Here is a 22,073-nt window from a genome sequence, read left to right as displayed (position 1 = left end):
GATTAATGTAGTTATTAAAAACTATGTGACAGTGACAAATGTATTTAACTGGGACTCTGCGTTCTCTGAGTGTAAACAAGCTCTCTGCTTTCAATTAATTGGACTCCTTCGAGCAGGTGCATTGTACCTACCCTCAAGTTGGTTGAGGAAGAGGTGGACTTTGGGCGCTGCTTTCTGAAGTACCCATATAAGAAAACGATCCAGCTTGTCAATCGTGATGATCTCCCAGGATACTATGAGGTCCTGCCTCAGGTGAGTTCATTTTTCTAAGCGTTTCTACCACTGAACTCCTTCAGTAGGAAAGCGATATCCTGCTGTAGAAACATGTTTCTGAACACATGGCCTTGTATAATCCTGAACTTTAACCCTCAGATAACATAAAGATGGGGTTGTACAGCCGCAGCTGGATTGCCATCTGCATGCGTAAACAGCTGTAGGTGTAAATGATTGTTAATTTCCCAGGGAAATTGCCCTTGATAAAGAAGGGAAAAGTGTCAGTTAAGCCAACATGCAGAAGTGCACCTGCAAATAATTGCCTGTGAATGAACCATGCATGAGAAATAAACTATTTATGCTGTGACTTGAACAACAGGACTAAGATAAAACAGTGCAGTTTTCATAAGTGGACTTTCTAACCAAAAGAGTAGAAGCAATGCTGGGAATGAGAAAGGAGTTAGCCCTTAACATTTTATGACATATATCTCTGTCCCTGTGTCTCTATACCTAGCAAGGTGGGAGACTAAACAATCTCATCTATGAAGAAGATTTAACAAGGTATATACAGGCTGGAGTAATGGGAGGTGACTAATGAGATAAAGCTGATCAAGAATATATTCGTGTCTAAATCTTAGTTGTGTAAGCACAATTCTCTAATTTCATGCAAACAACAAATACATCGAGGGATGGGATTATTTGGGTATGGATTTATTGCAAATTTTAAGGACAGTATGGGAGCTGCTTAGGCTGCATCACAAAAATATAGCTCAAGACCTGAGACAGACACTGATGAAACAGTCAGAATTTTGTGTTCAGTTCTTGTCATGACTTCTGCAGCCAAGTCAAGTCTTGAGCCAACTCAAGTCAACACAAGGATAGGCTGGGATAACTCCCTTTTCATCATCAACAGGTTTCTATGGAAAAGGAGTTAGACTTCTTACGTGGGCTTCTTGGAGCAGACCTGGAAGCCAAGCACATAGGTGATGGCATCTACAGCCATCCAGGCACTCAGCATCTGGGCACTCAGCACTCAGCAGCCAGGCCAGCGGCTCTCATCATCACCATGGCATTTCAGAGCAGAGCCACCCCTGATTTCAGGGCTGCAAGAAGGATGAATTACCTGCCCAAAGCATAGGATTTCGATGGAAGTCCAACACCCAGGATCCAAGAGTCACAGTTTTCATGCCATAGTTGAAAGAAACATATAATTTTTAAAAAATCAAAACTTGGATAAAGATGGGATTTGTATTAAATGGTTTATTTCCTTTTTTTGCCTCTGGCTTCAGTAGGAGTCAGCAGAGCACTGCTGGACAAGGTGATTGTGTCAGGCCACATCACATACATGAGAGCACAGGGCTCTGGATGGATGAGCCTGCATGCTCCGTCCTTCTCCCAAGCAGAGACCTCTCTGGGAGTTACCCAAGCTTATTCGACCACGGGATTTTTAAGGCTTGATTTGTTCTTCTTACACAAAAGCTAGAAATACACCACATGGTGCCCTTCCTAGGATCACCCATTGCTAAGTGGCTGATGACATTTGAATCACTCAGCTGTTTTCTCATAAAACACACACACAGAGTGAGTGTATGCTTGCAGCTATAAAGTGAGCATGTAGAGAAAATTGGCCTGTTCCTTGCTCTAGAAAGTTTCCAGCCTGTAGAGAAAGTGGACATGGGGGGACATGGGGGTGGTCACAGGACTGTTCTTTGCATGCTATGGAAAGGAGTTCACAAGATGCTGCCTGAGAATGGAGGAAAAGCCTCCACCCTAGATCACGTACCCAGCATGGGTGGCAGTGGGGTAGGGGCAAGGGTCAGGCTGAGTGTGCCAGCTAAGCCATTCTAGCAAGAGGAACTACAGGTGCAAACGGATGGAGATGGGAAGCGATGGCATGTATTCAGCACAAACCAGCAGTATCTGCTGATGGAATGCAAAGTGACAAGGTGGTGGAAACTGAAGCATGAAGGCCAGAGGCCAGGCTGAGAAATGCAGCAATACAGGGCTATCACCCTGAGCTGTGGAGAATTTCTGCAGGTTGAGCACTTCATTTTTTCCCCTTTTTGGCCTTGTACATACTCCATTTACTCAAACGTGCTCTGTCTGAATTGGCTCCCTCCCTGCCTATTTGCCTGAGTGATAAGATAATACCATAGAGTCAGTACAGTACTTGTTTGGAAGTGAATCAAAGAATGTATTTATCTTGTTTTGTGTGGTGGCTTGCTGACCCCTTGGTTTGTCTGTTCCACCAGGTGTATGGCAGTGAACCTGCTGTGCTGCTGTCCAGCCCCGCCCCATGTGGGGTCATCCCTCCCCACAGCACTGTGCACATACCGCTGGTCCTGGAGACCCAGGTCATTGGAGCATACAGGTCAACAGTTTACATCTCTGTCTTTGGGAGCCCAAACCCTCCAATGGTGAGAGCCAGTTTTCTGGACTGCAAATTTAAATTACTTGGCTCATTGTCCAACATTTTGAGGTTCCTAATTTAAGGCATATGCCATATGCAGAAATCCCCCAATTGTTTGTAGTTGTAATGTTTTACATTTCACTCTGCGGTGGTAAAATGCAAATGCTGTGTTTCTTAGGAAACCTGTTTGCAGATATATCCTCATGTTGTTAAACCCAGCATGGCTATCCATGCTTCCCACATACCACAGCAGTGGGAAGGGATGTCGCTTCTCCCAAGAACACTTTAATGCTTCTGATTTTACTTAAAGGGATAGCTAGAAGCCTCTATAGAAGTTGACTTTTAAGTTGAGCCATTTTCAACTGTTGCTGTGTTCTTTCTATTACATCAAACACAGGCTTGTTACCTAAAAAGTGTTGGGGATGGCCCAGTTATCTACGTACATCCCACTCAAATTGATTTTGGCAATATCTATGTCCTAAAGGACTCTTCCAGAATTCTCAGCCTATCTAACCAATCCTTCATTCCGGCATTATTTCGGGCACGCATGGTAAGTGAATCATGTAAATACAGTTTTGACTAAAAGGCAGTAACCCAGTTTTGCAGCCTGTCTTTGAAAATGATCATTATGAACAGGGATTTGCATGGTTAAACTGCATTAAACCATGACATTCCTGTGTCCAATTTCTCCTTATTATGATCCTTTCATTGATTAAGAGACGTGGTGTGTGCATGTCTTTTGGCAAATAGGCAAGTACGTTGCATGTAGTCCCAGTTCGGGAAGATGCTGCAGAGGCCAACCAACTTTCCTAATAAGCAGTCCATAATCTGAGCCCAACCTTCCAAAAATACCTCCCCAGTGTACGTGTCACTGGAAGAGCTCCCTGTCATTGGAATCTGCTTAGTCACAAACCTGTGTGCTTACTCCATTTTCAGTCTTTCTCCATTCTAAGAGCATTTTAAGGTAATCTGTGAACTTGTTTGAAGCACAAGCTAATGTTTGCACAAAATAGGACTTAAATAACTAAGCAAAGACAGATCAAAGGGAGATGTAACACAAGCTTAGAAATGTGTTCACCTTACTTCTACATGTATGATAATGATCTAACCCATTGCTCATTTAGTACCATATTATTCAGTCTCCGTGTGTTTGCGAGTCTTCCTTGTGTTTTGACTTCTTGATGTCTAGCTTCACTCCATGATGGTCTGAGAAGATGCATGGTGTATTTTCAGTTTTTTAAAATTTGCTGAAGCTTGTTTTGTGGCCTATAACATGGTCAGTTCTGGAGAAGGTTCCATGTGCTGATGAAAAAAAGTGTATTCTCTGTAGGATGAAAGGTTTGATAGATGTCAACTAAGTCCATTTGCTGTAGAGTTTGGATGGGTTCTGTTGTTTCTTTGCTGAATTTCTGTCTCTCTGATCTGTCCATTGATGTTAATGGGGTATTAAGGTCCCCCACTATGATCATACTGGAGTCTGTTTCTCCCTTTAAACCCATTAAAATTTGTTTCACGTAGCTAGATGCTTTGGCATTTGGCGCATATACATTTATTATGGTGATCTCTTTTTGCTGAATGTATCCTTTGATCATTATGTGGTATCCTTCTTCATCTCTTTTGAGATGTTCTTCAAAGTTTATATCATTTGATATAAGAATTGCTACACCTGCAAATTTTTCCTTACCATTTGCTTGGAATATCTTTTTCCATCCTTTCACTTTCAGTTTCCTCTGATCTTTGTCGGTGCCATTCGCTTGGAATATCTTTTTCCATCCTTTCACTTTCAATTTCCTCTGACCTTTGTCGGTGAGATGTGTCTCCTGTAAGCAGCAGATAGATGGGTTTTGTTTTTTGATCCAGTCCTGTAATTTATGGCATTTGACTGATGAGTTTAAGCCATTCACATTCAAAGTTATTATGGATAAGGGGCAGTTTGGTCCTGTCATTTTAGCGATGGGTTATTCTTTGATTAAATCTTCTGTTAGCCTTTTAGTGGGATGTTCTCCACATTTGCCTTTGGTTTATTTTCTTTCATGGGAACATTGCTTCTTTCGGATACATTCCCGGGAGTGGGATTGCTACATCACATGATAGATTAACTTTTAGTTGTCTTAGCACTTTCCATATTGACTTCCATAGTGGCTGCCCCCTATGTACTTTCAAAAATATTTTTGTTTTTGTTTGGAAAGCAGTTACAGAAAGGGACACACACACACATACACACACACACACACACAGTTTACCTGATGCACCACAGCATTGGCACCTCTCCATACTTTTAAAAACTTTTTTTTAAAGATTTATTTATTTTTATTGGAAAGTCAGATTTAGAGAAGGAGAGACAGAGAGAAATATTTTCCATCCACTGTTTCACTCCCCAAGTAGCTACAACAGCCAGAGCTGAGCCAATCCAAAGTCAGAAGCCAGGAGCTTCTTACAGGTCTCCCACATGGGTGCAAGGTTCCAAGGCTTTACTGCTTTCCCAGGCACAATCAGGGAACTGGAAGGGAAGTGGAGCAACCAGGATATGAACCAGTGCCCATTTGGGATCCCAGCTGTTATAAGGCGAGGACTTCAGCCATTAGGCTATTGTGCTAGTCCCTTTCTATACTTTTAAAAGATTCCTTGTATGTTGAATGAGCCAGTTGTTTTATTAAAGTGTGACTTTTTCTTTCTCATCAAGGTTCTGTGATTCTGTTCTGACACTTTTGTATCAGCTTTAGTCATCAGGAACCCAACGTGGGATGCAGTGGTCCACTGGACAATATGTTTGTCCCTCTGGTCTCTCTTGGAAAGCTGCTATTCCCTGGGCTGTGGCATAAAGCAATTTCAGTTGTAGCTCTCATTAAACTCCTTTCAAGTTCCAGCCAGCCTTTCTGTTGGATTTCCTGGTAAATATGATATGCATTAGCATTGTAAAAATTGATTTATGCTAACCTAGACATTAACTGCAGTGGAAAGAAATTGATATAACATTTATTAAATTTGAACTTGATGTACGGCACCAAAACCTTCAGACTCATTCTTACAGAAATTGTTAAGCATTAGGACAGTGTTTCAGTAAATAGCCATTTGTTCTGTAATTAAAGTTACCACCTCTTCAGGTGGGCGAAGCTCTGCTCTTTGCTTGCCGACTGCCCCCAACAGGAGGGGTTGCTGTCTGTCCTCTTGGTGCTGCCCGTGAATATCTACCTTTCCTAAATGTGGCTTCTACTGCCAACCACACATGGCCACACCTCACAGTGACCACTTAGCAAAAAACAGCTGTTGTTCTTACCAGAGAGGAAAGTCAGGAGATCGGAAACTAAAAACCTACCTTCACAGTAACACCAGGGAGCCCAGTGACGAAGTACCTTTGAATCTGTCTGAAACAAATGCTATGCAAAACAACAACAGCAATAAACCTGAGGCCTTTTCATGTTCTGTGGAGTGAAGAGTGACCATTTTGTTGCTTGTGTTCTGTTGAATCCTAATTTATTGTAAGTGAAAAATAGATTGATTAGTATGAGAAAGGGTGTCATGTGACTGAGAGCATTGGGTTTGCCTTTGCTTTGCCTGAAACAGTCAGCTCCCTCCCCCAAGTATTGTTTGGAAGGATTGAGTAGGTCATCTGTGGCCCAGGGTGGGTGCAGAAGGCAGGTGAATGTGTGTAGGGAAGGAAAAGGCCTTCAGACAGTGCAGGTTCTGCCCATGTGCAGAGAGCTCTTTCAACAAGGGAGCTTCTCTCTGTCTCCCTAAAGTGAGAACATGGTGGTGCTCTGGGCTATGGGTGAAGGGTTGTTTGCTGCTCTCCATGGGTGCCCTGTGTCAGGCAGAACCAGCACCTTGCTTAGCACTCTTAGGAAGCGTCTGTAAGTCCTTTTCCTTTTACCCTGGCCGACTTCAGCCTGGCTTCCGAAGCTAGTTCCACCTTGGGATTTGTTGGGTGCTCAGACGTCTTTTCCGTGCTGTGAGCTGAAGGAAGAGGCCATCATGGTTTCATACTGAAAGTCCTGGGACCAGGAAGCAGGAATTGTGATGCGTTATCCCAAGTTGTTTCTTTTAAAGCATCTCTTTGTCTTGGTTACTTGTCACACCATACATCCTGTGATGTGGGAGCAAGACAAGAATTGTGCTGTTGCCTCTTGTTCAGATCTATGGCCCTTAGGTCATTCCTCATGCCAACAGGAAACTCTATATTAACTTGTTTATGGGTCTGTCTCCTTTAAATGGTAACAGTTTCTACGCTGCATTTCTAATACCTGGCATCGGGCTTGGCAGTTCTGATGGTGACATTAACTATAATTAACACCACCACTTCTGACCATTTACCTCCTTATGTTCAGTATCAAATTTATATTATAATACTGTTATAAACCCCATTTTAATGAAGTATAAATAGAAATAGATACAGGTTAAGTAAACAACCATGGTTGTAAGTGACAGGCTTGGTTTTGGCCTCCTGATGGTCTCATTTTAGTCAGTGCTTTTTCCAGTGTGCCACTGCCCTGCCTGACTCCACCAAATCACAGCATAAGGAAATTGGTTTATACATGAAGGAAAAAATCATGGTTTCATGTCCATTAAAGCCCACTCAGACATAGAAGAACATCAGTTGCTAAAAGGGAAGGGAAAAAATCATATGAAGCATTTCTGGAAGTGAGAACCGCATCGGATAAGCTTTGTTCAGTGATGTGCTGATATGTGCATATGTGAAGCGTCGTACTACATCACTTTTCAACCAACCGTAATTCCCTGCCTTGTCTGTCTGAAATAGACTCAAAAGCTACTCTTCAGCTTTCGTTTTTTATCCCCTGTGACACAGAGTAACAAAGCATTCAGCTTACACATGTAAATGTGCATAAAGATTTTTGACTATCACTGCTCCTGAACAGGTTTTCAAATTCAGTTATGCCCGTCTTTTGGCAAAACAGAGGCAAGTCATCAGGTATTTCACATGAGGTGAGATTTCCTAGTGCTGGACTGGGTCCTTTGTAGGACATGTACTAACTGTGGCCATCACCACAGATCTCATTTTGCACCTGCTCCCTAGCAAGCTGACTGTGCCTCATGCTGCATAGCTTTACCATGCCTGAGCTCCACTGTAGATCCAGAACATGTTTCTGTGCACAGTGGCCTGCACAGGGCCTCAGTGCTAGGCAGATGGCTAAGGGCCAGTGTTTGGTTTATTTTGTTTTATTTTTAGTATCTTGAAGACCTGCTTTATATATATATATAATGTATTTATTTGGAAGAGAGGGAATGACAGAGTGAGGTCTTCCTGCACATCCCTACCAAGGCTTTTGAAGATGAGCGTGTCATTACAGTGCTACAACCCAGAGAGTGTGTAAAGCACAGACAGGGAACCACGTCGTAGGCCTCAGATGGGACATTCAGTCTGCCCTGACGTGGAACCGTTCAAAGAAGTGAGTGTGAAGCAGAGACCAGCTACAGTGGTTGTGTACTTCGTCCTTTGTTTGTAGCTTTGTTTCCTAAGACATATGTTGAGAAGAAAATACTAGGATTCAGTTCAAACCCCTGCTGTGTGCAGCCGCACAGCCTGTTTTTAGCCCATACACGCTCACCCTGGGTTCTCTGTGCCCAGTCAGTGGGTGGCATGGCTCAGATTCTGTGGGTTCAGAGAGCTCACCAAAGCTCCATGAGAAAACTCCACTGGCACTCTGGCTTTCTGAACTGTGACCTAGTCCCTTTCTGTTCCAACACTGAGATATTTGATTCTGGAGGGCCTAGGCCATGGATGCTTAGCATGGTTGTGTTACAGAAAAATTTCTCAGTGGAACATGACACTGAAATCTAATGCATGTTAACACCTTTCCCTGTATCTGCCTCAGGTCCGTTATTAGGAACATCAGACATTAACAAAAACATTAGTCCTGTATACAACCCCATGGGCCCGCTTCTTTTCTCTTATATCCAATTTAATTTGATGTTTGATGAATTTTTAAATATATAATTTAAATAAGCCATGTTTTTGCATTTAATTATATATATATATATCCATAAAAACTAAATTTTGATTTTTTTGAAGTGTGTGTGTGTGTATATATATCACAACATATATAAATAATATTACTGTGTGATACCCTGCAACTTATTTTGTAGGCTATTTTAGTAGGTGCATATAAATTCATGGTAGTCTTTACTTACTGGCATTTTATTTCTATTTTTTGCAATATATTATTCATTTTGGTACTCATTTAGGCTTTCTGATAAATTCTATTTTGTGTGATAACATTATTTTATTGGCTTCTTTTTAATAGTTGTTTCCTAGTATTCCTTTTCATTTCTTTATTTTTAGTTTTCATGAGTATTATTGATTTAGATGAATCCTTTTTTTTTTAATTATTTATTATTTTTAATTCATTAATTACGATGAATCCTTTTTAATTTATGGTTGGGTTTTCAGAATCTAATGATGATCCATCTTTCCATGGGCAAGTGTACTAGTTTCCCATTTGTGCTTCAGCGTAAGCATTAACTTACAGTTACAGGGGTCAGTATGAAGATAGGTCTTTTGGTGGGCTCAGGAAGAGGGGCCTGCCTTCAGCCACTTCCGCAGGCTGTCTGCACCCCTTGGCTCAGGGCCCTGGCTCTGTCTCCACAGCCGGGAGCATCTCTCTGCCTCCTGCCCCACTTCCGTCCAAGGAGTTGGGTTGTCTTGTGCTTGTTTTCCAGCACATTAGCAGGGAGCTCTGTGGGAAGCAGTTAGAACTCAAACTGGTGCCCATATGGGATGCCAGCACTGAATGTGGCAGCTTAACTGCATAGGCCACAATACCAGCCCCACTAAAGTCTTTTTTTTTTCTTTCATTTCTTGGCCTCTCTGCTTTCCTCTTGCTGATTTATATCCTTTAAGCTATTTGATGATTTATGATAGTGCAGTCTGGCATGATAGTTCAGCTAAGTTGGAAGATTCTATTTGATGCAGTTTTATTCCATTTTTAACTCTTTAATGATTGGCATCTGGAATTAATTGCTGCTGTCAAAAACTCCGCTCCTTGTCTGATTATTGTTCCTTCATAGGCAACTGGTATTTTCTCACTAGTTTCTCTTAAGACTGTGTTTTTTTTAAAGATTTATTTATTTTTATTACAAAGTCAGATATACAGAGAAGAGGAGAGACAGAGAGGAAGATCTTCCTTCCGATGATTCACTCCCCAAGTGAGCCTCAATGGCCGGTGCTGTGCTGATTCAATGCCAGGAACCAGGAACCTCTTCCAGGTCTCCCACATGGTTGCAGGGTCCCAAGGCTTTGGGCCGTCCTCGACTGCTTTCCCAGGCCACAAGCAGGGAGCTGGATGGGAAGTGGAGCTGCCGAGATTAGAACCGGCACCCATATGGGATCCCGGCACGTTCAAGGAGAGGACTTTAGCCGCTAGGCCATGGAGCAGGGCCCAAGACTGTGTTTTTATCCCTGTTTTTCTTACAATTCTCTTTAATATCAAAGAATTACACTTCTAAATGAAAAGCTTTAATCATTATCTTTTGAAATATTTCTTTTTGACTGTTCATCCTATTTCTTACTTTAGAAAGACATGCACACACACTTAATGTACAGATCCTAATTGTATAATTTGTATTTACATATATATGCATATGTTTCTAATACTGATTGTACTACCCTACATGTCTTATTCTTATTTTCTCTTACATATTTTAATTTATTTGTTTCTCTGTTGCCTTATCAGTAGTATGTCTAGTTTAAGAATTCTTTCTTTGATTTTTGCAAGTCTAAAGTTTATCTCACTTATTTTACATTCTCAGTTTAACATCATAGACTGTATTTTTCGATACAGCTGTTCTTAACTACTTGTTCTTGATTTCTACCTCATTGCTATCTCACAATCCTTGTTTTATGTGTATTCCATTCTGCCTCCTTTTTAGGGTCTCGGGTGTATTTCCCAGTGATGTCAGTTTGTGTGTTGATTGCTTAGAGATGGATGTATTACCTGGTCATCTGCCTGTTCTGGGCGCTTCAATAGGGACTCAGTCTAGTGGCGCTGATCTCATGCTCGGTACTCAGTTCTCTTTACCCTGGACAGGAAGCACTGGTCCAGAACCATGTCTTGACCTTTCCTCCCATAAGGATAGTGAAGAAGTGACATGTTCAGTCATGGTGGTAGCCAGAGGCTTGGCCTAGGATCTGTCTACATGACAAGTTCCTCTTTCACTGCCACCACACTTACCACAGCTGGCACCAGTGTAGTGCAGATGGTTGTCGCAGCTCTGTTCTACTGCCTTCTGCGTGCAGAGAGGCTGCTACGTCTGGAAATGTTGGCCATCATCTTCTGCTTCCTGTGGAATGATTTTGGTTTCCCTTTTGTGCCCTCCTCTCCTGTTGTAAGACATAGAACCCAGGTCTAAGACTTTTATTTTGTCCTATTTGTAGCCCATTTGTTATTCATCTCATTTTTCAGTATACAACTAAACCCTATTGTTTTGTTTTCAGATTTTTGTATCTGTGTATGCATTAAACAGCATATTTTAAAGCTTATGCTGATTGATTTGTAATTGACAGACTTTTTCAATAGTGCTTCATTAATTTTTGCATGAGCACCTACAAAGAGGAGACAAAATGTGTTTCCAGGTGGCATAAAAGAGCACAGTTCTTTAATCTTCATCTTAATTACGGAAAATCTATTAAAAGAGCATGCCTGTAAAGGAAATAAAATTCCATTTTATTTTGGTGGACATTGTTTTCTTTTTATGCATAAAATTCATAACCATTCAAAAATGTTAGACTCTTGGTGAGCTGTCCCATGTGACCCATTCAGTGACAGGAGGATGCCAGAGCAAACATCATCAAGAAACTTCTAAAAGCAGAGATTTGTGTTGACCAGGAATTGGGAGCTTCCCACCCAAAGTTCTCCTGACAGCTCTTTCACTTTGGTCAAGTTTAATGTGAAACTCAGAAGACAGATTTCAATAGGTCATATTGATGATAAAGCACACAGGGCAAAGGAAGGCTATTGATTGAACCACCATAGTTAACATGGTGGATCAGCATCTTCCTTGAATTTAGAATGACAGCTCTACTGGTCAAATGTGATTTGCTGGAATATAAGCCAAGGACAAAATGAAAGAAGGCAGGGGCTGGTAATTTTATCACTAAAGAGATTTCCAGAAAACTGTACTGGTTTGCAAGCCTGACCATCTTCATTCTGTCTGTCCCAGCTGGTAATTAGTTTTAGAAAATATTTTTTTCAAAATTAATTATTATTTAGGTATACAATTAGTACCTTCATCAGTGAGTTTGAAATGTCCTTTTTATGGGTCTCATGGTTTTTTTCTTTCAAATCCCGCCTTCCCTCCTTCTTGAAAGTTTATAACTTCTTTCCATTACTAGCATCATCATCAACCCAACTTACATGGTTTTTAGCAGATTGGTATTGTCATTTTCAGCTAAAGCTTTTACTTTGTTTTGTACACTGAAGTAGGTAGTCATATTCAATATTAATCCAGTTTTACAAAATGAAATAAAAATTTTATGCAGTGAACAAAAGCAAGAAGCACTTTTAGTAGTATTGCGTGGAGGTTTATTGGTAGTTCAAAAATTCTAGTACACATTTATCAAAATTATATGATGCTCATACCAGAGAACATTGTTCTTTTCCTCAGTTCCTCTCCTGTGTCACAAACTAAAGGTCAGAGACCCAAGAAGCATACATGATATGGTAGAACTCTCTACCATGGCACCTGGAGTATGTCTGCTTGCTAATGTCAGTGTGATAAATTTGTTGTATGCAGCGTCATGCTTCATGCATGAGAAGAAAAAATTCTCATCTGAAATGTTAGGGCAATAAATTAGCGTATATCTGGGGAGTAGAGGATAACGCTTTCTGAGGGCAGCAATGTCATGTTCCATGCCTGGCTTTGTTGTGAAGGACAGTCACTCAACAAAGCATTGCTGAATGTGTATGAATGCTGACAGTATCCTGAACTATCAGAAACAAGGCTGCCAGGGCTGCCTCATGTGACAAATGCATCTCATATTGGAGTCCTGGCTGCTCCATTTTCTGTCCAGCTTCCTGCTAATGTACCTGGGAGGGCAACAGAGGACTACCCAAAGTGCTTGGGCCCTGCCATCCAAGAGAAACACCAGGATGGAAGTTTGGGCTCCTGGCTTCAGTCTGGCCCAGATATAGCTGTTGCAGCTACATGAGGACCGAACCAGTGGTGTCTCTCCTCCCCCCCTCTCTCCCTTTCTCCTTTTCTCTTCTCCGTTCTTCCCTCCCTGCATCTCATCCTCTTTCCTCCCTCCCAACCTCCCTCTCTCTTGCCCAGTCTTTCTATTGGCCTGCCTTTCAATGAATCTTTGTAAAAAGAGTAAGGGTGTTGTGATCAGACAGATCTGGAATCAAGTCCAAATTTGACATATTCTGACCCTGGGAAGATTATTTGCCCTTCTGACCTTTTGATTTCTGTCTTCAAATGGAACTAATAATGTCATCCAAAAGGTGTTATTACTGTATTGCACGTATGGTGATGCATTCAGAAAATCTCTGAAAAAATAAGCATTGAATAACTGGTACCTTTGATGATTGACGTTAACAGACTTAAAAAAAAAAAAAAGCCAGATGAAAGAGCTTGGATTAAGACACACACTGTTGCGTCACAATAGTTGAAGGTCATTTGGTTTGTTTTTACATAAGAGGAAAAAAATAATAAGGGAGACTCAAGCAGGAAAACTTGGGTTCGGAAGCTTTGGGCCCATCAATCCCCACAGCATAGAGCTCTGTGCTGGAGGGCTCGGACACTTCCCCCACCTCTCTGGTTTCTGTCAGTTTTCGGCAGTGGAGCCATCTCATAAAATATAAACACCTATGTTGCTGAATGCACCTGTGTCCTTCCCCTATCAAAGCAAATAGGCCTCCTAGCAAATAAAGCATTACATAGAAAATTTTGTCCCTTAGCTCTCTGACTGTTTAATCCCCTGGAAGCCTGCTTATTTAGTTGTACAGATGTCTGGAACCTTATGCAAACTATGTGTGTGAGCTCAGAGATGTCCTGCTTCCTTCTCCTGTCTTATATTTGATCCGGTTCTGGAAAAGGCAGTGAGTTTCAGGAAACAATTGAAAGGGAGGGAATCCTCCCAATCTCCTTCTATAATATAGCCAGTATCATCTTAATTCTAAGATCAGAAAGGGAGTGTAAACTAGCACAGTCATAATACAGTATTAATATGTTTAATATGTTGTAATATATTATGCATGTTTACTATATAAGTGTAGTAATTTTTAAATACAAATAAGCTTGGTTTTTTTACTTTCATTTTTAATATGCTTTTTGGAATGCCCTCATGCTGTTGAGTGAAAGTAGCTGGCAATGAAAGAGTGTTGTTCCATGTGAGAGGGCAGGTATATGCAGAAAAATTACATGTATATATATATATGTAGATATACATAGTCTTTGTATACTTACACACACACCACAAAATTCAGAATATGCACCTCAGAAATTTAGTAGTAGTTATGTACGTGATGGAGCTGTGAATGATCCTTTGTGTTTATATTTTTAATTTATGTAAGTGCAGTTTTTTTGAAATACCTCATTCTTGTTTGTGGATGCAAAATTGCCTTTCATTTTCCTGAGACTGGTAATTATCACTATTTTATTTTAGGCTCCCTTCTCCCTGCATTATCTTTGCTTCCTCCGTGTCTGTATGTCTGTCTCTCTCTCTCTCTGTCTTTCTTCTCACTAAACCTTTACTGATGGAACTTGGCTAAGCAGTGCTTTGGCGTGAAGCACTATGTTCTGTGGATTTGGTAGTATTCAGCCAAGAGCCACCAGACATCTAGGCTCAAATGGCTCAAGTGATAATCTTCTAGTTTTGTGTATATGTTCTGACATTGAGGGAGAAAGGGCCTGATTTTCATTGTGAAGACTTCTGTGTGGTCTACTTATTTTCATGATGCCATCCCGCCTTAGTGATATGTGGGAAGTCAGTAGCCAGTTTACTATTATCCAAGGCAGTCCTTTCCCTCCTGTCTTCTTTGTATCTCTTGGGACCCTGCACCCGCGTGGGAGATCTGGAAGAGCTCCTGGCTCCTGGCTCCTGGCTTCGGTTTGGCTCAGCTCCAGCCATTGCAGCCACTTGGGGAGTGAATCACCGGACGAAAGAGCTTTTTCTCTGTCTCTCTTCCTCTCTATATATATGACTTTCCAAAATATAAATCTTAAAAAATAAGTGACAAACATCCCCCACATGTAGAGTCCATGACTCTGGAACATGTTTGTGAAGTTAAGTGATGTGTGTACATGGATTTTTCTGTGAAGGGCTTTCTTGGATTTATCAAAGGGAAGAAAAGATTTTTTAGGAAGCACCACATGGTATGCTCAACACTGGGGGAGCAGGATAAGGTCTTGAAAAATATTCCTGGAGCAGTGTAGACTGGGGAGTGTTGCAACAGGAAGAACTGGGTGTGAAGGGTGAAGTTCTGATGACAATATGAGGGACTACCACTTACTCAGTATTTGCTCTGTACTGTACAAGGTGGTAGGTGGTTGGCACTTGTTTGATCCCCAAGTAGCACATTTAAGAGACAGAGTGTCCAGAACCTAGATTTTTTTTAACTGGCTCAGGGAGTATTAAGTACTCTTTTAGCACCATGTTCACTTGATCAGTTTTGAAATACTTTCAGCAAATGCCATCAAATCCACCATCACATGTAACATGGGGCGTTTCAGATTGTGATCATATGATGACCATAGTTGTTGTTTGTGAGAGCTTTATATGTGCCAAGCACTGAGTTCTCACCATCACTCATCCACAGATCTGTGTGGGAAGTACAGACAGTACTCTGAGCTTCAGGCATGGCTAAGTGACATGTGCTGAGCCAGGGCCTCAAGCTCACATCCTTCATCTTTCAAAGCACTTCCTCCTCACCTGTTTCCAGGAGCTCTTACCTTGTATGTATTGTGCTGTTGAAAAAGGTGATGACATGTCCTCCACAGATACAATCCTTATATTCATGCATCCCTTGTTTAGCAGAACCTGCCATCTATTAACAGAAAAATACCATATAGACTAAGTTCTCTTTAAAACCAAAGGACATGCCTTAAAGTCAAACACCAAATAGACTTAGGGAGTCAGAGCAGCATCCAGCCTGACTCTTGGTCGGGATCTGAGCATCCAACATTTCAGAAGGCCTTGTTCTTGGGATCTGTGATCTGTTTTGCTGGTTTTATGCCAGACAATGATTAATAAGCTTCATCAAAAAAGGAGGCTCACCAATCCAGCCCTGGAAAGCAACTCCAGGTCTTCTCTCCAGAATAGCCAACCTGTGTCAGCAGGATTCAGAATAGAAACAGACACGTCGATCGAAAACTACTGTCCCCTGGCTTGAAATAGCACCAAGACTGGTGACAGCCCTCAGAGGACTGACCTGTGCTACTGGCTAAAACAAACAGTTGGAATGGGAAAGATGACATTGACAGTACTCTCTCTGAAAGGCATTTTCTTTTTTGATAAAAGAAGCACACAATGACATTGATTTATGTGTTAATTATAAACTGAATCCCGTAAGTGAGCATAACCCTGCAGGATGCTCCAAGGCCACAAATTGGAAAAGAACCAACCAAATGAGCTCTTCTTGCCTAGAACTTTGTTATTTCCTTTTTCCTAGTTGTACCTCCATTTGATCTTAGGAGCAAATGCACCTGAAATTCCCAGAGGATGTGAAATGCCAGTTGTTTTGCAGCACCTGAATTCTGATGGAATGAGCTCCTCTTCTTTTAGAATCAACTTAGAGAGCTGAGGGCAGTCCCGAGGGTGTGGAGGTAGAGTGAGTAAACCAGCAAGAGTAGTTTTAACAAAGAACCAAAGAACTAGCAATACATAATGTCTCTCTCACTCTGCTCTGGACCCAGAACTGGACTACATTTCCCAGTCTGCTTCAGGGTTAGGTATGGGTTGCATGGCTGAGTTCTGCCAGTGGAAGTGGACAGAAATGATATACACCACTTCCAGGTTTGGTGCAAGAAATCTCAGCACCTGCCTCTCCATTCCCTTTCTTCTCATTTGATCAGCTGAGTGCCAGTGTACAGAGTCTCCTTTGAAACTACAAGTCAGATAAGTCAGGGTCTGGTTAGCTGAGGTCCTGGGCTGACTAAAGAGAACAGGAGCTGATCCCCACCCCTGTCACCAATGGGAATTCATGTGAACCATAAATAACCTTCTATTGTAGTAAACCATTGAGTGTCAGAGGTCTTTCTGTTTCAGCAGCCACTGCAATCTTACCTAAATTGAAAGCCCAGAATTGAAAAACTGTGAGCAAGACAGACAAATAGTTCCAAGAAAAGTACTGAGTTTCTCAATCATGAAGTATCTATTTCTGTGTATTGCTTCAGTTGTGTGGGTCAGACTGGAAATGATATAAGTCACAAAATTTTTTGTCTACTGGAATAGAAGCTCTGCATGAAGTGAAGCTAGCTGGGATCACTTTTAAATAGCTATAGAAATTGAATTGTATTTGCACCTCTTTTAGAACTCATTTTTGTGTCATTTTCTGTGGTTAATGTATTAGGAGTAGAGCATTTTCACTCTGGGACTATTGAAACAAATTTTGGGGGTAAATTAGAAACATGCATTGGAGAGATTATTTCTTTGGGCTGGAGCTGTGGAGTAGTAGGTAAAGCCACCATCTGAATCATCAGGTGCCCATATGTTGTCAGTCCCAAGTGCCAGCTGCTCCACTTCTGAACCAGCTCCCTGTTAATATGCCTAGGAACAGTGAAGGTTGGGAGAGCCAGAAGTGCCTGACTCCTGGCTTCAGATTAGCCCAGCTCTGGCTGTTGTGGCTATTTGGAAAGCTAAGCAACAGATGTTAGATAGCTTGCTCTCTGTAACTCTGCCTTTCAAATAAATAAACCTTTTTTTTAAAAAATTGTCTCTTTGGTTCTAAAGAGCAGAATATTAAGACAGTCAATTCATGTAATTATTCCTACCAATAATAATTGACCTCTAATTCTGAACATTAAATGTGTAAGTAGCATTGTTTTTAATTAGTATTTTAATATAAAATTATAGACAATAGACTAACGTTCCTAGAATGTAGAAACTTTACTTGATGGTTGCTTACTCCATTACGACTAAGTTACTATGCCTAGGCAAGTTCCAGAGAAAAATCTTGAAAATCAGGTTAAATCATACAAGATTGAGCATTTTCCCCATCAAGTGTCCTTCAAGTAGAGACAGTTATTGTTTATACAGTTTATAAATATGGTGTTTGTTTTCTTCTCTTTTTATCTCTAGATGTTTTCCTATTCAAGAATCATAATAATAGGGCTCGTTTTCACATTTATTATTTATTTAAGAGAGAGAGAGAGAGAGAGAGAGAGAGAGAGAGCGCTCCTGATGCCACAAGAGCCAGGAAAGGAACCAAACAGAATCCCGGAGCCAGGATGCTCCTCATCTGGTTGCTTGAGCCCTTATCCCTGCCTCCCGGATTAGTTGGCAGCTGGAATCAGCAGCCAGAGCTGAGTATCAAACCCAGGTGCTCTGCGTTGTGGGGCTCAGGTCTCTCAGCAGCAAGGTTAGGCACCTGCCCCCAGGACTCTAGCACAGATTCAAATCTGTAATTTCCACAATTAAGATGCCCTCCTCATCATTTATGAACCTCCTCATTACATACAGTTCACAGTTTTGAAAAACATTCTTTTTTGCTTCATTTGATTTAAATTTTGAAACACAATTTGCTTGTTTCTCGTGTAGACATTCAAACCAGGAAAGAGATGTAACTAGCTTTCTGGTTTATCTAACAAGATTTGTGTTCAGATGTAAATTGGGAAGTTGACATTTTGGTTTAAATATTAGATTCTCTGCAAAATAAGCCAGTCCCCAGAGGATAAATATCATGTGTTTTCCCTGATCTGTGGTAACTAATATGCAAAGTATTTTAAAAATTGTCATCTGTGTGAGCAAACTTAACATTTTGGGATTTGATTACTGTTTACAACCTTTGTTTATAGTCTTGAGGAACAGTAATTTTTTTCTGCTTGGTGTTTTTTGAATTCGTTACCCAACAAAGGGTTTTGCTTGTGATTCTGAAGTGAACTGGAAGTACGTTATTGTAAATTTAAAAAAAAAAGAGGGAAGTGGGAAGGCAGGATTAGAGTAAGGCAGGAAGTATCATTGTGTGCAGCTGAATCTGCATGTGAAAAATCTGGATTGTTTTTCACCTTATAGAAATAGCATTTAAATTTTTTTCAATAAATAAGAAATTCTCCTTAAGAAGTGCATATTAGCCGGTTCCTAAGAGAATGACTGTTGGGACCCTCTGACCCCATCTCGTCTGTGAACCGGAGCAAGGCCGGGTTTCTGGTGACATTCCTAAGCACTCACTACCGTGGGATGCGCGTTCACTCTCTGACATCCGTAGCACTGACATAGAATGTGGAGGGTACATTCTGCTTAGATTCAAAGACAAGCAGCACAGCTCCATTCCCAGCCCATTCTAAGCTTTACAAAAGTTTCTGCTTCACGCCAGCATTGTTCCCAAACCCCCATCGAGCTGCATGTAGTTTTTTTTCCTTGCTCCATATCCCTTTTCACTATGAGTATACCACAGAAATTAAAGGGAAGAAGGCCAATTTTAGACTCTAATGTCCTCTATTGTCAGCGCAAAAGGCAAACTTTACAGTTGTGTTTAAGTAGGTTGTTTCCCCCCATGTGCTTGGCTTTGTAGGGCTTGCTCAGGGATGCCACCTTCAGAGGAGCTTGGGGAGTTTAGGATGGCAAACATGGGACTCATCAGGCTCTCCTCTAATGATCAGGCAGTTTGGCTTTCCTATCGGTCACCATCATGGAAGTTTCCAAATGACCTCTCAACCTCTCCTTTTCAGCCTTTCCTCAGTGCATTAAATTAATAACCACTACACACTTCCCATGAAGACTAAACCACCTAAATATCACAGAGTAATATCTTTCCCAAAATAAAAATGGAACTGTCACAATTGATTTTAAGTGATTGAGCAGCAATCAGAATAGGGAAAGGATGTGCCTTATTCATTTGGGGATACCTATATATGTGATTAGAGTAAATTGTGATTTTTTTTATTGATTAATAGCATAACACAACTAAGAATTACATCCCCTGACATTTAAGCCAGATTTCACATTTGAAGGCAAAAGGAAAGGTGTGTGGTCCATCTGTGTGTTTCACAATGGCTGCAACAGCCTCTGCTTCACCCCAGGTGCCTTCTCCCGAGGCATCCTTCTGACTCAGATTTCTTGTTTACCCATGGATCTCCATGAATGCCGTTATTATCAAATGGTTAGGGGAAGCAAGTATGTTGAGTACATGCTAGTATTTTCCACAATGGCTGGCCCTTGGAGTCACTCATTAAACATCTGCTGTATTTACCATACTTGAAAAATCCTCAAAACAATTTTCAAATTTGCAGATAATAAGAGGGGCCTTGGGGGAACAGCTAATAAATTGAATGCCATAATCAGAATTGGAAGACCTCTCAAAAGACTGAAAGCCTTATGAAAAGGATATAAAATACCAAGAACCGAATCGGAAATAAAAAAAACAAAGAACAGTATAGATGTGCTTAGCACCCAGGTGAAGGATGAATTAGTGAGCTGAAAAATAAATCAGAAGAAACCATTTGTAATGAAGCAAAAGAAAAATCAGCTAAGAGGTAGGGCAGGTACAATAGGACGTCATGCACAATTTAATTGGAGTCCTAAAAAAAACAGGAGAAGGAGAATGCAGTGTTGAAGCATACAATGGCTGGTACCTCTTTAGAAATGAAAAATGTCAAAACTACAGATTCAAGGATATCAAATCCCATTCAGGATGCAAAACTAATTCTGTGCACATAGATGGCCTTAAGGTAGACCTGCACTAGAAACATCCCAAGACAGAAAAATCTTAAAAGCAGCCTAGAAAAATATGAAAGATTACCCTACTAAGAACTGAAAATTATGCTTAAATAGAATGCCTACAGCATGAGTGCTTTTCTGTGATTTGCCACTCACTGTGCCGTCTAGGTTTTCTTCTGAATCAGGGAAGCAGAATTTCAAGGGTTGCTAAGCATAAAGCATACATTCAGTTAATCCTACACTGCTCCCAGGGTGTGGCCCAAATACCCGTGTGTAGACACTTCAAAAAGGCTCACCACTACTTGGTATAAGGAGGTGGATTTTTTTTTCTTTTTTAGTAATTTGAATAGTTAAAACCTGAGACATTTTGCCGTATGTAAGAAGTGAGTTGTCACTGCCATCAAGGGTTTTGATTAAGAGGCATTTATTCATTCATCAAATATGTATCAAACAGCTACTATATAACAGGCCTGGTTATAAATGTTGGGGATATGTGAATAATCACACAGGATAAAAGTCACAGAGCTGATAGCCCAGTGCAAGTAGACAAGCTTCATCAACAAGCAAATGATGCTGAAAAATGATAAATACTTGGGTCGGTGAGGACATGGGAGTAAAGTAAAGGTGACGAGGAGTGCTAGGTGGGGGGAGTGGTTGCAATTTAAAACATGGCAGCTTGGAGTGGCATTTGATGTAGTGGTTAGGAGGCACTCATTCCTTATTGGAGTACATGCATTTAATGCCTGTCTTCAGCTCCTGATCCAAGTTTTCTGCTAATGCAGACCCTGGGGGACAGTGGTGATTACTCCAGTAATTGGTTTCCTGCCTGTGGGAGACCTGAATTGGGTCCAGGCCTCTTGCCTCAGCCCCAGATTGAGGGCATTGAGTGCATTTGGGGAATAAACCACTAGGTGGAAACTCTGTTTCTCTCTTTTTCTCTGTCCCTCTCTGTTTCTCTGCCTTCAAACTAAGTGAATAAAAAGTAAGTAATGAAAGTGTGATGACCATAGTAGGCATCATGGAAAGGTATTGTTTTGCCAAAGAACTTGCAGAGAAAGGGAGTGAGGTGTGAAGGTCTAAGCAAAGGAATAGGTTAGTAAGAGTCACTCCCAGTTCTGTCACTTAGGGCTATAGTTAAAAATGACCTGGGGATTTTAGTTAAGGCAGTTCTGTTAGTTATTGTGAGACAGTAATAATTAACATGAATTCCTGTATTGTTTATTAATTGAGGCTTCCCATCCTCATTAAAACATTAGGAGCTTTGCATTTGAAAAACATTTCTTTTAAATTTTCAAATTCCACGGGCGGGGGGGGGAATGGCATCTTTTGTTGGTATCTCAGAATTTGGGGATTAGAGTGGGTAATTAGTGTAAGCTTGTTAAAGAATTGGGCTGTCATCCTGGGAAAGAGACGTAAAGAATCTTTGCAGAGCATTCAAAAGCAGAATTGTAGGTTTGCTCTTCAGAATCAGATGCTTTTTGAAATAATAATGAAAAAAGCCAACAAACATCCATCTGCTTTGATTCAAAAACATAATGTTTGTCTCTGATGTTGAATTCCATGGTGCCAGTCATTTGAAGTATAGAGGGTTTCAATGTGTGCGGAATGAAAAACCAAGAA

General features: G+C 41.0%; 1 protein-coding gene across 2 annotated transcripts in view; it reads left to right on the top strand.

Annotated features, from left to right (window-relative positions):
- HYDIN (HYDIN axonemal central pair apparatus protein) overlaps positions 1 to 22,073 on the top strand; it is a 312,592-nt gene that overhangs the window by 149,476 nt on the left and 141,043 nt on the right. For both annotated transcript variants that reach the window (XM_058674096.1, XM_058674095.1), the window contains exons 16-18: positions 117 to 252; positions 2,466 to 2,630; positions 3,021 to 3,173. In XM_058674096.1, the coding sequence (XP_058530079.1) occupies positions 117 to 252; positions 2,466 to 2,630; positions 3,021 to 3,173 (454 nt within the window). The remainder of the gene's footprint in view (positions 1 to 116; positions 253 to 2,465; positions 2,631 to 3,020; positions 3,174 to 22,073) is intronic.

Source organism: Ochotona princeps, chromosome 16 (genome assembly GCF_030435755.1).
Source record: "Ochotona princeps isolate mOchPri1 chromosome 16, mOchPri1.hap1, whole genome shotgun sequence".
In the NCBI taxonomy this organism is placed as follows: Eukaryota; Metazoa; Chordata; class Mammalia; order Lagomorpha; family Ochotonidae; genus Ochotona; species Ochotona princeps.
Note: the sequence above shows the minus strand (reverse complement) of the source record. Positions and strands in the feature narration are given on the sequence as shown.